We start from the raw sequence: 17,143 nt of genomic DNA, 5'->3' as shown, positions 1-17,143 counted from the left end.
GGGTCCTTGAGGGAGTTCCAGGTGGTCCCCACTCCCCAGCTAAATGATAGTTAGGAACCAAATGGACCATTTGGTTGCTGGCAAATCTTTTCAAATGAGGGTCCGCAGGCTAATTAGTGTCAATTTGGGGGTCCTTGACATGAACAAGTTTGAGAACCACTGATCTATAATTACAGTATACAAGGAGGATTAAAACGTGAACTTGTATAAGTGTAAAGGCCTACTGACAGTAGGCTGCAGCAGCATGGTGCTTATTGCTTGTAGGCTACTGAATTCGACCATTGAAATAAAGCTTATTTGAAGGCACTTGTGATGCAATGGAAAGTTTATAACAACGAGTAGGCCTAGTCTAAATGGGTCAGATTGTGTCAGATCCCCATCGGATACCGAGAGTAGGCTGTGGTAATAGGACTAGCCTGCACCTTTGACCATAAGCCTATAGACTGGTTAACATTTTATTTTAAGACTTTCCCCATAATGGACCACATATTGCCCTTAACAAAGTTAGAAAAAGCAATGCTAATCAACATTCAGTTTTAATTTCTAATTAGCGATGAATTAATTGATGGTTATGTAATCCTGGATTAAACGCAAAACCACTTACTGTATTGGGGATAGCTCCTAAATTAGATTGAGTGTGAAATGTATCTACTGGTCCTAGGCTACTGTAGCCCACATCTAGACGCTGCACATTGTAGAAAAGCAATGTTGTCAACATTTCCCATTTATTTTCTACAGTAAACCTATAAAATTGATGCTGTATCTGCTGGTCTGATGTTCTATAGGCTACTGTAGCCTACATCTAGACACTTACCTGCACTTTGTGTAAAAGCAATGTTGTCAACATTTACTTTTTTTTTTTTTTTACAGTAAACATACAGTAATATAAAATTGATGCTATACAGTGTCCACTCAAATGACACACTTTTATGTTTTGAACCCTTTGTCAGACAGAGGAATGACACATTTCAATTCAATATTTTATTGCCCTTGGATCAGCAATAAAGAAAGTGAACCAGCCTGACAGCATGACAGAATCAGGATTTTCTTGTATAAAGCAAGGTATAATAGGCTAATCTAAAAAATAAATGTTCATTGAAAAATATTTGCCGTTTAAAATAGGATACAAATTTCCAAAACAAACATGGTTATTACCAATTCATTGGATATAGTATATACTGTATATATTATAAATAAAATATTTCCAAGATCATTTTTTACTAGGCCGCACACCAGGTGCTAGAAAAAGGAAAAGTGTAAAAATGTTGAAAGAAAAAAGCCCAGAAAAAATAAAATGATTGCAGATAAAAATTACTCCCTCCATGAACTGACTACAGCAACAACAAATTGAATCAACTGCATGATAAATTGACTCGCACTGGAAATAAGCAAAGGGACAAAAACCAGACCTGGGTCAAATAGAACTTGTAATTACCATTCACTTTCTGTGGTTGACAGTGGTTGACAATGTCAATGGTACAAATCTTTTGAGGATCCACAGTTCAAGACAAAGCCCAAGAAATGTTTGCAAATGCTATTTGACACAGGTCTGATAAATATGAATTTTCCATCCCAACTTGTGCTAGACCCATTCCCCTTGTCAAAACCTAAGCAAATGCATGAGACTTGTGGGAACAGCAAACACTGTCATTCTTTCTTAAATCATTATGTTGAATTGAATGTGAATTATTTCTTCATTTTCTAAAAGCTTCAAAATATTAATCAGTTTATGAACATAATTGAATGTGGTTAAGAGATTATCAATATTTAAACTACCAAATCAATAGAATGGAAAAAAGTTTCAGGATGTCATTTCACAGCATAACATTTCCTACGCTCCCTGTTTACTCTCCTCTCTAGCACTCTAGCACTTTCTTTACAATCAGCTTTTCAAACGCCATTCACATCATGTATACAGTATACATGATTTTCCTCTTTCCCGCGCACTACATCCCTACTTGTCTTGTTCCCTTTTATATCACTTATCTCAATATCCTTCAACCAGACGCTCTCAGGCTTTGTTCAGACTCCAGGTAAATCCAATTAGTTTCTCAAATCCGATCTTTAGGACAGACTGTCCACATTGCAAGTGATCAAATGGGATTTGTGTCTTTGGACATTGTCTAATGATCTGCATTGATTGCTGTGGCAATGCCGTAACGACATTGGTGTGTGAGTAATGCTTAACTTATACCCTGTCATGTGACGGTGTCACCCGGTGAAAACAGCAGATCTACAAGATCTGGTAGATCGGCTATTTTTGGCAAGCGACACGTTGTACGACAAAAAATAAATCAGGCTTCGGTGTCCGAGTGTTCTGACTGAGACACATCTTTAGATCAGATATGAATGAACATTTCAAACTACCTAGGAATGTGGTTCAAATCTGATAAAAACAAATCTGACTTGATAATATACCAATCGGCCACAAATCTGATTTGCGCTGCCAGTCTGAACATAGCCATAATTTCCTCTTCTTTGCACATATTTTATGCTACTGTTCATTGTCCCATGTCTTGACATGGGATCCCCCTTTAACCACTTAAACCCTATATATATACATCATTGACCAGAGTCCCCCAGGGGCTTGTACTTGGCCCCTCCTTTTTGCCCTCCACACAGCATCTCTTTGCCAAAAAATGCTGCTCTACAAGCTCACAACGTGTCAGATCGCAACGCATTGTGAGCTTGTATATCGGCTCTTTTTGCCTTCTTTCGCAGAATGCCGCCAATTATGACGTGCCCAGACTAGGGACGCTAGGGTTCATGTGGTTAAACATAGAATGCATTTGGGTTGATCCCTTTCAAAGATCACTTCTGGGAATAGCTTTTCTATGCTGGTGTATGGGTGACTTAGGGGCCGTGTCTTGGGGGGGCCATTGAGGTTTGGTTAGTGTAATATCCTCCTCCAGTTTAAATGGTTTCATTGGGGGGTCCGCATGTGGTGGCCAGACCACAGCTATTTTATTGGTATTTGGTTTGGATCCTTCAAGCGATTTCATAAATTCTTTATCACGATTATTTGTTTTGTGCTTGTCTAATGAGTGTACGCTGCTTATTGAATTTCTCCATTCAAGTTGCTCATTTGAAGGTATAGGTCCACCGCTTTCTTTGGGAGGTTTGAGGCCATCATCGTAGTTCCCTTTGGACTTGAGAAGTTGTTTGTGATGGGGTAGACAGTACAAATGTCCGTGGAGAAAGACGTAATTGCCAACACTGAAAGAGAAAAGCAAATCATTTTCATCTGAAGTTGGTTAACATGGATGTCAGAAAACAACAGCTTCTCTTTGATATAGTTATCAGCAAAAACTAAGAGATGAACATGTAATTACAGAAACATCCTTAACTGGTCTTGCTTGAAATATGCAGGTTGACAGTGAAGCTGAATGAGAATGGCATGTTTACCTTAATTTACTACTGCAGTGCTCACAGCAGAAACAGTTTTTATGGTACTTCTTTTTGTCCAATATCAGAGCATCCATCGGATAAACCCTCCTCCGACAGACAGTGCAAAGCTCCGATTTCGGAACTCGAATCTGCTAGAAAAAGATGGAATGTTTAAGCTTAGTCACAATACAGAGTAATAGTTTTATTATAAAAAACATATTCACAGAGCAAAACTTTCAGCGGTCTCACAATGCAAAGTAAAGTAACTAAGGTGCAATCAAGGTTTTACCAAAGGGTTACAACTGCATTAGTATCTGAAAGAAATATACACACAACTATTGAGTTGTTAAGCCATGACCAAGACAATGTGTCAGCAGTCTCACGCAAGCGTGCACACACACATACAGTATATGCACGCATGTCACATGCACACAGACTCACTCACACATTCGGTATAGACTATAAACACACATGTCACATGCGTGTGCACGAGCGTGCGACACACACACACACACACACACACACACACACACACACACACACACACACACACACACACACACACACACACACACACACACACACACACAGCATACAGTATACTGTATACACAGCAGTCACTTGCAGGCCTGCATAAAGCGCTGTACCGTTTTTGTTAGTTCAAAGAATTAAGCCAGCAACAAGTCTATAAAATAATTATAACTTTTACAAACAATATACACTTTTTTACATAAAAAAAAAAACATGGACATGAAGCAAATGCAGACTGGTTAATGGCTTAAGCCATCACGCCCATGCTGTTAGATTCTATTTTGGTTTTGGTTTTGATCAAGATGCACAAGTCTTTACCAGATAAAGTGGTCTTTGTCTCATGTGACGTGACAGTAGACTTTCTTTCCTCAGAGACGCTGTAGCCCAGGCTCTTGAAAACACTCTCGCTCTCTGTCCATGTTTTGTGGAAATTCCTCAACAGTTCCTCTGTAGAGGCTTCGTCAAATGTTTCTTCTGTTTGTTTTGCTGCTTTTCTTTTGACCACGTCAGCATAGGAAAAAGGGGCGCTGCTCTCAGAGTGCTCGAAAACAGTGGTGGTGGTCCGTGTCCCAATGTTGTTGCCAAATTCATCGACATTCGCAAAATGCTCTGTGATTGACTTAGTTTCAGAGAAGCCCGAGGGTTCTGCTGACACTGTTTCTTCCAAATCTTTCTGGGGAGGGAGCGGTCTGCTCTGCCGTGAACTTTTCTTGGCCTCCTGTTTTGAACTGACTGCTGTTATGTCACTCAGGATTGATACAGGCTCCTCAGCTTTACTCTCCCAGTTCTCTCCCAGTTCAAAAATATAAACATTTTTATTACCGTGGATGTCAAAACTTGGCACATCCGGCTCCAAAGTGTCAACTGTTTCTTCTATGTCACTCTCAAGTCCCTCCACAAGCGCTATCGGCCCCTTCCTGATGTAGACTTTCTCTTCTGGTGATTCAAATTTATTGAGCAGACCAGACAAGTCCACCTTGGGAAGCTCCTCCTTTTCTTCCTCTTTATCGGACTCCTCCATGTCTGAGCCCAAACGTTCAGGAATATCAATGGGATCCTTTCTCACATAGGTCTTATTGAGCTCGGCTTTGCGAGCCTCTTCAAAAAACGTTTTCTTGTCTTTTACCGATGCCTTTGTTATGTCTGAACCTTCCACAGTGTCCTCGTCATTTTCAGAGAGTGACATTTTGATCTCTGCGGGTGACTCGGCTGCTGTTTGTACCTCGTCCACATCTGCATCCCAGCATTCTGGAATATTTTGCCCGTCCGCAGGATTTATGTCAATGTTTTCACCCTCTGAAAAGAGCTCCCTATACTCCTCCATGTCTGAGCCCAAGCATTCATGGATATCAATGACATCCTTTCTCACATAGGTCTTATTGAGCTCGGCTTTGTGAGTTTCTTCAAAAAACACTTTCTTGTCTTTTACTGATGATTCTGGAATAATTTGGCAGTCAACTTTTTCACCCTCTCCAGAGAGCTCCCTGTTCTCTTGTACTGATGCCGTCATGTCCGAGCTTTCTGAGGCATCCACAGCTGAGGCCTCGATTTTGATTTGACGATGGAATGATGCGGGGGGTTCCACAATCTCCGACTTCTTTTCTGGGATTTGCTGGGGAGGGAGAATGGGCGGTGGGGTCACGCCACGTGAGAGCTTCGCTGTCGTGTCCTTCAGTCGTGCGAGGTTTTCTGCCCGGTCAAAAGTGGGAGACGGCGTGATGCGGGTGATTCGTGAGGTCGGGGTGTCACACCTGCGTGGGGGAGGGGTTGGGGGGGTGGCAGGCCTGTGCAGCAACGTAGGCGATGGGGTCACTCTCTGAGGAGATTCAGTTCTTCGCGTGGATTCAATGGTGATGAAGGTTGGCGAGGGAGGGCGCATCCTCAGTGATGGTGAAGGAGCTCTGAGGTCAGTGAATTTACCTTGAGTTGCCTCTTGTTTTTTACCTTCTAGTGAGGTTGTTTTCTTTGTTTGGCTCTCAACTTTTGCAGAACCAATACTGATTTTAGATATTCTCTGTGCCCCGCTTGAAACCTTTTCTGATGTGAGTTCAGATTCATGCTTTTCAATTGTGTCGTTTCCTTCTAGACACATGAGTTTAGTCTCTACTAGTTTCCTCACATATGAAATAATTTCTTCAAGTTTCTCTACATTGCTATCAACTGCAGAACCTTCCAATTCACATTTTTCGTCTGGACCAATGAGCCATTCTGGAATTGCATCGAACAGAGTCTTCACGGCTTTATGATCGGTCTTTCCTGAAACGTGCCTTAGCTGTATGATGTGAGTCATTAAAGTTTCAACTTGTTGCCTCTGAGAATCATCTGTGCTCTCTGCTGTGGACTTAACAATTACATTTTGTTCTGACTCGTCTTTCATTTTAATTGGGACATTCCTGCTTTCTCTATGTTTCTCTATGTCCTTCTCATGAGATGTTTCTTCCTTCTTCCTCTCCAAGGCCTTCTCTTGCTTTTGAACATCGCCTTCTTGGAGTTGCTGTACATTCTGATGAGCCATACTTTGTGTAAGAATTTCCTTACGGACTTGAGTGTGCTCTTCTTTCATACTGTGGTGCGTTTGGACAACTGTGACTGTTTCTTGGCTTTGGAGGGATTTTTCAGATATCAGTGCTTTGGATTCGGTGGATGAATCTTTACCTTGACCTGACTGTGCCCCACCTTTAGACTTTTTGGACTTCTTTTTCTTTTTTGTAGGGGTTTGAGTTGCCGGTTGGCTGTCAGTGACAGTAATAGCAGTAACAGCAGTAGCAGGTGCAGAAGGTGAGGGGATGACTTTCTGAATCTCCTCCTTTACCTCAATCTTCACTTCCTTTTGCATTTCCTTATGCTCAGTTTTCTTCACTTCCTCCTTTAATTTCTCCACATCTTCCCCCTCAATTCCATCAGCCTTCTGGGTTTCCTTTGTGTCTACTTGTTTTTCTTGCTTACCATTCTTTTTTGTCTTTTGGGTTGATTTGCCTGTCTTTCCATTTCCATTGAGCATTGCATCTGCTGCTTTAAGTGGCTCTTCATCATGGCCAATGGAATCTGTCCTCTTTTTGTCATCAGTAACTTTTTTCTTCTTGTCCTCAGACTGCTTTTTTACATTCACTTCAGGAATGAGTGTTTCTGGTTCTACTGTCTGAGGAAGGATATTCTCTGATGAACTAGGCGTTTCTTTTATCATCTTATTCTCAGGCTTGTTGGAGCCCTTTGTTCTCAGATTCTTGAATTCTTTCTTAGTTTCAGTTGCAATACTTTCTATCCTTTCGTCACTGATAGATGTCTGGACTTTTTCAGTAACGGTAGATTGAACAGACTGTTTAGAGGAGACAGAAACTATTTGCTGCGAAGTGGACGCAATGGCCTGTTTTGTAACAGTTGAAATGGACGAACTCTTTTGAACACAGGCAACCTCAGAAGTCTGATTTGAGATAATTTGCTGTTTTGCTGAAGAAATAATGGTAGAATCTGTCATGTTTTTCTCTTTTACAGCGGTGGTTAAGGTATTGCTTTGGGTAGCATCTGTGATTTTCATATGTTTGGTCATATCAGATGATAGCAGATCTGAGTGAACCATGGTCAAGGCCTTTTCAGCTTTCTCCTCAGGATAATCTGATGTAGTCTTCATTGTTTGCTCAATGCTTTCATCGGAAAGCATTTCTAGAGCAGTTGTGACTGAGTCATGCATGAAAGTGGGGGATGGAGTAGCCAGCCTCCGGTACTGTTCTTGTGCTTTTATTAATGGAGTATTAAATTTACTGGACTTCCCTCTCATTCCAGGAGGTGGGGAGGGTGGGGGTGTGAATCTTATTGGGGATACGTACACTTTCTTCAGTGGTCGTGGTGACTCGGACAGTGGGGGGATTTCATATGGCACGGTTTTTGATGAATGCTTCATTGTTGGAGATTCAGTTCTGCTTATTTCCACCACAGATTTGCTGCAGCTGGTCATGCTTGTTTCTGACGTCACCTGCTGATTTTTACTGAATGCCACTTTATGGTCCAGCTTCGGAACTGGATGCAGAGCGGGCACTTTCACCTTTTTGACAGTCAATTTTGTAGCTTTCCCCGGTGAGGGGTTGATCATCTGCGACGGCATATTGTCCAGCTCCTGTTGAGAAGGAGGGGGTGGCAGGAAGTCCTGCTCACCAGCAAGCGGTGGAGGTGGAGGCGGGAGGTGATCGAGCTCAGAATCAACCGATGGAGGAGGGGGAGGTGGAGTGGGAGGAGGCGGGAGGTCAACATCTGCCACAGGTGGAGGAGGGGGAGGGAGAGGCAAGTCCGACTCTGGCACTTTTGGTTTTGGGACGTAAACATCTCTATTCACTTTGGTTTTGTCCAATTTTATCATTCCCCTTGGATTAGAATTCAGATTGCGGAATTGAGTGTTTAATGTTTTAATGCCATGGTTTTGGGTGATGGTCTTGTGTTCTACCACGGTTGTCGTGTGGTGGGAAGACTGCTGCATAGAATGTGATTGTGTGGACTCAACTTGGGTTTCAGTGGATTGGGAGTGATCCTCTTGTGATGCTTTGACTACACTGGCAGTTCTTATCTTTTGTATGTTTCTTTGTGCATCAACGTTAAGGTTTTGAACCGGGGGGTTCTGTTTCACTCTAACTCTCCTGTACGAGGGTCTTACTTTAGGAGCTTCACGCTGTGCTGTCTCCAGCAGCGATTTAATAGTGCCTTTAACATCGCCCTTTATCACCTCCTCTTTTTCCAGCTGGGATTGGCCCTGTGTCCCGTATAATGACTTAATTGACATCTTAACATCGCCCTTTATCACTTCATCGTCCTCAAGGCTTGCTCTTCTTTGCATTCTCGGTGACGATGGAGCGTCCAGTAAGAGTTGAATTGTGCCTCTGACGTTTCCCTGCACATCTATCTCCTGCTGGCATGTCCTCCTTTCATTGGAAGCATCATGTAAACACTGCATAGTTGTGTGAATGTTGCCCCTTATGATTTCTTCCTTCTCAATCTCCTTCACAGCTTGTGTTGCCTGCTCCAAAGATTTCAGGCTGGCTTTTACATCTCCAGGAACCAAATCCTCAACAAACGATTCAACTTTATAAGTTGATGACTTCTCAAGGGATCTCAGAGACCCTTTAATATTGCCCCGGATGATATCTGGTTTCTCCATGTCCTTGAACTGCCTTTGCGCTCTCTCCAGGCACCGCAGAGTTTTTGGTATGTTGCCTTTTACCACCTCCTCTTTGTCTACAACAACGGTCTGATTCACAGACTCAGACAGTGAACTCATAGCGGCTTTTAAATCTCCTTTGACTATTTCCACTTTCTGTAGACCTTCAAATGAGACGGCCGGCTCTGACATGAAAACTTTGACTGTGTTGTAAACGTCACCAGGGACAATGTCTTCGACTGTGCGTTCTATTTGAGTCTGATTGCTGCCGAGGATGAGTTTGGTTCCCTTGATATCACCTCCAACAATCTCTTCCTTCTCTGTTCTGTCAAGTGGAGTGTCATCAGGTCCTAAATGAAGTTGCTTGAGGTAGTCAAGAGAGCCAGATTCAATGCAGGTGGAATAAAAGCAGACATTGCCTTTTTCAGTGTCGTCCACCTTTATCTTGATCTTCTGATCTGGGTTGTCTGAATTAGACAGTCTGTGTAGAGCATCCCTTATGTCACCTTTGATGATGTCTTCTTTCCCCAAAGTAACAGACTCTTGTTTATTCATCAGAGAATATATTGTCATGCGTACATCTCCCTTCTCATCCTCCTGGATAAGTATTCCATGTTTACCTGTCTGATCCTCCTTCAGGAGGTTGTGTAGAGCTTCCTGGATGTCACCTCGTATTATCTCCTCCTTTTCAACACTGGATCCTGTGTCTTGATTGAACAGGTGGTGTACTGTTTCCACAATGTTTCCCTTCTCTTCCGAATCTATGACAACCTGCCTCTCCTTTGTCTCCCGTCTGTTCAAAAGGTTCATCATAATACTTTGCAGATCACCCCTGATGGCCTCCTCTCTTTGGATCTCGGGAGCCTGTGTATTCATTAGCTGGTATTTTGCCATTCTAACGTCACCGATTTCATCCGCCTCAATGAGTATTCCTTTTGAGCTTACCATCTTCTGACTGTGAAGCTCCTCAAGGGTTCCTTTGATGCTTTTGCCCAGGATTTCCGTCTTCTCCATACTCGTCTCGTTGAAGTCATCAATTGGTGTTGTTTCAAACAGCCAGGTTGCCGTCTTGACATCTCCCTTTGCCATCTCTTCCTTTTTGACTGTCTCAATTAGATTTTCCGAGCTCATACTTCTTATTGTGTCCATTGATTGGGTTTCAAATTTCCATTTTGCTGTCCTGACATCTCCTTTCTGTATTTCACACACATTAACTGTTTTAACGGACTGCTGTGACATTGCATCTGTCTCAAAGCGATGTTTATTCATCGTAACGTCTCCCCCTTTAATGTCATCAACTGTTTTGATCAAAACCTTTGTTTCCTCAGCGATCCTATCGAGAGGCTGCGTTTCAAATTTCCACTTTGTGGAATTGACATCTCCTTTCTGCACATCCTCTTGTGTGACAGACCTGATGATATAGACCTCATCTGTGTCTCTGATGGAATCAAGAGGTTTGGTTTCAAACAACCACCGGGATCCGACCACATCTCCCCTCATCACCTCCTCGCTTGTAACAGTAGTGACCTCATGGAAATGGCCCTCTTTGTCCTTAATGGCATAAAGAGGCTGAGTTTCAAACATCATGGTGTAGTTCCTCACATCCCCCTTCTCTTCGTCCTCACGGACAATTGTTTGTATCTTTCTCATGTCTGTCTCTGTCTCAGAGGACACCTCTTGAATTTTGTCCAAGGTGTATGTCTCAAAAATGAAACGTCCTTTGTCAACGTTTCCTCCTTGCACATCATTCACAGTGCGGCCACTCATGGATTCCTCTTGGCTGTCACGTATGCTGTCTATAGTTTGATTTTCAAAGAGCCACTTGCCACTTGACACATTTCCCTTCAGTATATCCTCCGACTGAACCATTTTCAGCTTTTGCCTAATTTCCTCAGAAGTAGAAGTCATGATATCAGAGGTTTGGTTTTCAAAAATATACTTCATCCTCGAAACGTCTCCGGACTCTACGTTTATTTCGGTGACTCGCTTAAAGGCGCCTCCTTCCTCACCAGTGATGCTCTCAAGATTCTCTGTTTCAAAGAGGAAACGAGCCATTCTTACATCTTTGCCCCTAACATCCTCTTGATTAACAGTGCATGTTTTTAGAATGGTTTCTGTCTCATCTCGGATTGTATCAAGTGCCTGTGTCTCAAAAAGCCATGTGCAGGTTTTGACGTCTCCCTTGTGCATTTCCTCAGACATATTATCACTCTTAAACTCTGCCTTTTCATACAGAATGTCCATAGGTTTAGTCTCAAATAGCCACTTGCACGTTTTTACGTCTCCTTTTACGATGTCAACATTCGTGTTTGTCTCCACAATCTCCTCATCTTCCATATTACTGAAGTACTTAATTGCATCAAGGGGTTGTGTTTCAAACAACCACTTGGCAGTTTTAACATCACCAGATTCAATTTCTTCTTTGGATATTCCCTTGATAATTTGGTATTTACTGATACTCTGATCAAACTGGTCAATTGGTCGTGTTTCAAACATCCATTTGCAAGTGGTCACATCTCCTTTCATAACTTCTTCACGACGCACTTTCTTCACTTCATGGAAGTGCCCGGAGCTGTCTTGCATGGCATACAAATGTGTAGATTCAAATAGATCTGTGTTTGATTTCACAGAGCCAGAGGTCACACCCTCTACAAAAATCCTTTGAGATTCATCACTTCTGCTTAAATCTGTGGTCTCAAATATTTGCGTGTAGTTTGAGACATCCACCTTATCGATTTCTTCCAGGTCTATTGTTCTAGTGATTTCCTTCTTTTCCTCTCTGATTTGCTCCAAGGGCTGACTTTCAAATCGCCACTTCTGGTGTCTAACATCACCCTTCTCTTCATCGAGTGCCACTGATTTTTTAAGTTTGCCAACTTCAGCAAGTTCTGTCAATTCTTCAGTTGTTGTTTCAAAGTAATGTCTTGCTGATCTCACATTGCCTGCAATAACGTCTTCTTTTGAGAAGGATCTAGCATTTGCATCATCTTTTAAAGTATCCATTGGCTGTGTCTCAAACACCCAGCAGTTCTTACGGACATCCGCCCTGCAGCTTGAACCATCCTCCTGCGTCAGGTCTTCCTCAACATTTACAGTTCGGAGGACCTCTTTCTTCTCCTCTCTTATGTGCTCCAGTGGTTGACTCTCGAAACGCCACTTCTGGTGTCTAACATCACCTTTTTCTTCACTGAGTGCCATCGCTTTTTTAAGTTTGCCAACTTCATTAAGTTCTGTCAGTTCTTCAGCAGGCATTGTTTCAAAGTAATGTCTTGCTGATCTCACATTGCCTGCAATAACATCTTCTTTTGAGAAGGATCTAGCATTTGCATCATCTTTTAAAGTATCCATTGGCTGTGTCTCAAACGCCCAGCAGTTCTTACGGACATCCGCCCTGCAGCTTGAACCATCCTCCTGCGTCAGGTCTTCCTCAACATTTACAGTTCGGATGACCTCTTTCTTCTCCTCTCTTATTTGCTCCAGTGCTTGACTCTCGAAACGCCATTTTTGATGTCTCACATCGCCTTTTTCCTCTTGATTCCGTGTGGGCTTTTTAAGCTTGCCTACCTCCGGGCCAGACCTTCTAGCTAGCTGGGGGCTGCTTTCGAAAAAGTTTCTTGCAGATCTAACGTTACCCCCAATAACGTCCTCAATGCTTTGTGATTTGGCATTGGAGTCATCCTTCAGAGTATCCATTGGCTGTGTCTCAAACACTAAACAGTGCTTACGTACATCAGCTCCAACAATCTCCCTCTGCATGCAAATGGAGCTCTCCCACTCATCAAGAGAAGTCAAAGTCTTTATCTCAAACAGCCATCTGCCCCAGTCACCTTTATTGTCCTCCATGGAGAGGCTGCACACAAGTTTCAGAGGTCCAGCATCTCGGCTGGCCATGTCAAGGGGTTGGGTATCAAAAAGCCAACGGGAGGCGATGGAACTCTCCATTTCTGTTTCAATTTTGCGCACAGATTTGATCTCCAGCATCTGGCTCAACTGTCCCATGAGGATACATTTGAATTGAGTGTCAAAAGTGCTTGTGACTGTCTTCACCTCACCATGGATTTCCTCCAACACGGACCTTAGACTGAGCAGGTGGCTCTCGTCAATTGTCTCAGTGTGGCCAAGGCTCTCCATGTACTTGTTGTCGATCATGTAAATGGTAGCGTTTCCATCCTCTTCTGTGAAGACTATCTCTTTTGTTAGGTCCTCCTCCCCATGCATCTTATTGAGAGACTCCATCGGTTGAGTTTCAAACAGCCAGGCTGCGGCGCGGACGTCTCCCTTTTCCAGTTTGTTGAACTTGTTTCTGTACTCTGTGGAGTCGGTGTTGTGTGAACCCAGTTCCCCCATGGGCTTGGTCTCGAACATCCAAGCTGTGCGCCTCACATCTTTCCCGACTATCATCTCCTGCTGAGTTATTTTGTTGTTGTCGTCAGCGTCCTCGTCCACAGCTTCGTCTTTGATGGTGTCCAGTGGCTTGTTTTCAAACATCCAGCGCATGGACTGCACCTCTCCTTGGAGAATCTCATCCCATTCCAGGTAGTCTTGGTCTGGGCTCAGGCTGCCGTCATCCTCATACACATATTCTTGGCCCTCCACCTGGTTGGAGACCTGGTTGGAGACCTGGTTGGAGACCTGGTTGGAGACCTGGTTGTTCTCGACCTGAGCCTCATCACTGTGGTACTCTCGCTCTATATTTTTGCGCACCTCTGGGTGAATGTGCTTATAGAGGCGTTTTAGCTCATACATATTCCTCTGCTTGAAGTAAGCGTCTTTGTTGACTGGGCCTTTGGAGGAGGAGTAAACTTGCTCTGGAGGCTCAGGTTCGTAATAGCACTCAGGGATGTCTGGGCTGTCTGGTGGCACTGGTAGTAAGTCTGGGGGTGGGGGTGGGAGATCATCAGAGACTTCGGGGGGAGGTGGTGGAAACTCCTCATATTCTGCAACGGTCATAGATGTGTCTTCTGCAGCGTCAGAGGCTGATGCCGTGTACGTGTCACTAGCAACATCACTTTGTGTCACATTCAAGGCCCACTTAGCTCGATTGATGTCTCGTGCCATCTTTTTTGAGGATAAAAGTGATATTTGAGGGAATTATTATCACTTAGTACTTGACAATGTTGTGGAAGAATATATTGTAGACATTACACAGTTAGATTACCACTTAATTTGAATTGAAAAAAGCATAAAAATAGGAAGGATATTCAAGATGAAATGAATTCATATATGAAATGTACACAATTGGGAATCCCGTCTGTGAACTCATTGAGGGCTTGTTGTGTTTCCCCTGCTAATGCAGTGAACCGGTTCTCAACCTTTTTATGGATCAGCCTTTCGGCTGCCACGTTAAGTGGTCAGATGGGTGGGCCGCGTGCATTTTCAGACCATGTTTATTTTAATGATCAATCGATCGATTGGGTTCCGGATTGGATCAATGGAACTAACGTAGTATACTTTAAGTTCATATTTATCGGTATCACATTTTTTTCCAAGGTTTTTTAGCAATTATTTTGGGGCCCACTTGCGATATCCTCACGGCCCACCAGTGTGCCTCGGCCCACAGGTTGAGAATCGCTGTTCTAATGCACTTTTTAATATTAAAAATATGTGGTAAATCTAAACAAAATTAACAAATCAAATCAAACCAAATTAAGTGACTAATGTAGCAGAAGAGAGGAAATTCAAGTTAATGAGTTCACAAGTCCAGTATGGACAATATCTATAATTCCAGTTGGCTACAGTTCCAGATAGAACATAATGTAAATTTCATTTAAAAAAATAACTACATATGAATAATGACAATCTGTGAATTACTACCTTAATCTGCTTGCTCGGAGCAGCCTCTTCGATGGTTTTTTCAAAGTGTTCCCTCAGCTCTCTAGTGGTAAACCTGGGCTCCTCAACTAGAAATCAATAAATAACAGTAGACAGCCTCAGCGATGGAAGAAGAAAACCCATTGCGGCATTTAATCACAAAAGACATAACAGTGCATTTTGGAAGGTATAAAACATTTATAACATCCTACCTGCTTCATTGTTGTGGTTTTCATAGGATGCCATACTGTTGTTATTGTATGTCACCTATGAATGGACAAGATACATTAATGAAGAAAAGAAACAAATGACTTAATAATAAAGAAATAAAGAACAAAACATTTATTGGAAAACATAAAATTCAGCCAGAAAGCAATTTCCATGTTTTTATTATATTAGTGATTTACCAACTTTATTTGATTATTTCTTTCCCCAAATTAAAGTAAATCTAATAAAGAATTAATAACAAAAGTGAGAGAATCTGATTAATAGCAATCATTTAAAAAACATTACTCAATTTGTGCAACTCATTAGCAGGGCTTTATCATACAGCCTGTGGGAGCACAATGAAAGAGACGAGAGAAGAATGTGTACCATCTCTTCCTGGTTGAAATTGGACTGCTGACTGCCTGTTTGTCTGGTACTGCTGCTCATCACCGTCACCTCTGAGTGTGACGCTTGCTGTAAAGAACAAGACAGTGGTTGTCACACACAAACATACACAGGCATATGCATGTGTACGCACGCATGTACGCACGCACGCACACAAAAGGTGCAGAGGTTATACAATAATGCTAAAAGCTGAATGCTAAAAGCATTGAAAAACACAATAAAAACACAAAACGCCCCGGGGGCTTGTTTCCAGTGTGTTCCTGAGACACACACACGCACACACACACACGCACGCGCACGCGCACGCGCACGCGCACACACACACACACACACACACACACACACACACACACACACACACACACACACACACACACACACACACACACACACACACACACACACACACACACACACAACTGGCTCCCTCTAATATCGAGTTTGCTCCATTGAGTCTGCTTGACCAGCCAGCCTTGACTTGAATGAAATGAATGACATTGAAATGCTCTTTGAAAAGAACATTGTCAAACAGGTTGGAAAATAATCACCACAGGGTTCCAATTAAATAGAGGAAAAACACCTGAATACAGTAGGTATGAAAACGCTTTGATCCCTCTATCAGTGAATCTTCAAAACTCAGGATATAAGGCTGGTGTACTAATGAAGGGTTGTGTTACATGTACTTGAATGCACTTATTTTACTGCCCTATAGAAAGGCAGTGGACAAATTCTACGTACCGGTATGTGCAAATGTACTATAGTATTTACCTCACACCTAATTATATGTATTTTTATAAGGCATGTAAGAAGGTATGTCCAAGACAAATTTCCATAGGGAAATGTCCATGGTACAATTAACCTTTAACATTGAACCATGAATATACCTACAGAACACAGTGCAAAGAAGAGGCTTGATTAGATACAGTAGCTGACAGTTTCAAATTACACTAACCATAGACCGAGGAAAGACCAGGCATAGAGACCATGGAGGATTACTTCTATCATGTTCCATGTTGACCACTCAAAGTAACTACCACAGTTGAAGAGACAAAAACATGTTTTCCATTGTCTTGCTAGACACCTGTGTACTGTGGCAATTAATCCATGAGTATAGTCTGTGTGGGCTTTGACAGGCACATGGTCCAGATGATGTAGTCTCCTTCAGTGCCTTCTAACAATAGCAATAACTAGTTAGAAATGTCATTTTTGTCCCTTAAACCCGGTGAGCTTTTCTAAGACTGTAATACCGGTAATTGGTGCAAACCTCTCAACCAGTCATGCAGTATTCGACCCAAATGTGTGCTCTGCACTGCCCGAATATCTTGACGCAAGCTCTCCAGCGTCTGAAGTCAGCGGGAATTCAGTTGTTGAAAGGACAGAGAGCAGACAGTATTAAATCCAGCTACCGTCAGATTAAATATACCATGGGATTTCAGAACACCTTCAGCGGGTGGTGCGGAGGGGGGAGGGGATCTTCCCTCTCTCCAGGAACTGTTCAAGAAGAGGTGCGTAGTCAAAGCTCAGTGCATCATCAAGGACAGGCACCACCCCTAGCCACAAACTGTTCAGTTCATACCCCTACACCAAGGAGGCCTACCATTAGTATCAAGGGCAATACCATCGGGTTTATGAACAGCTTTCACTCAGCTACCAAATCAG

At 42.6% G+C, this 17,143-nt stretch overlaps 1 protein-coding gene across 5 annotated transcripts in view; it reads right to left on the bottom strand.

Moving 5' to 3' along the window:
- Nucleotides 1-3,079: 3,079 nt before the first annotated feature.
- xirp2b (xin actin binding repeat containing 2b) overlaps nt 3,080-17,143 on the bottom strand; it is a 42,999-nt gene continuing 28,935 nt past the window's right edge. For 4 of the 5 annotated variants that reach the window (XM_084084938.1, XM_084084934.1, XM_084084937.1 and 1 more), the window contains 7 exons: nt 15,467-15,553; nt 15,085-15,139; nt 14,876-14,961; nt 13,706-14,119; nt 4,237-13,669; nt 3,406-3,539; nt 3,080-3,216 (listed from right to left, as the gene is read on the bottom strand). In XM_084084938.1, coding sequence (XP_083941064.1) covers nt 3,445-3,539; nt 4,237-13,669; nt 13,706-14,119; nt 14,876-14,961; nt 15,085-15,139; nt 15,467-15,526 — 10,143 coding nt within the window. In that variant the 5' untranslated portion in view covers nt 15,527-15,553 and the 3' untranslated portion in view covers nt 3,080-3,216; nt 3,406-3,444. The remainder of the gene's footprint in view (nt 3,217-3,405; nt 3,540-4,236; nt 13,670-13,705; nt 14,120-14,875; nt 14,962-15,084; nt 15,140-15,466; nt 15,554-17,143) is intronic. The other variant, XM_084084935.1, reaches the window with a different exon arrangement.

This window comes from Gymnoscopelus microlampas (genome assembly GCF_963454915.1).
Source record: "Gymnoscopelus microlampas genome assembly, chromosome: 17".
Classification (NCBI taxonomy): Eukaryota; Metazoa; Chordata; class Actinopteri; order Myctophiformes; family Myctophidae; genus Gymnoscopelus; species Gymnoscopelus microlampas.
Note: the sequence above shows the minus strand (reverse complement) of the source record. Positions and strands in the feature narration are given on the sequence as shown.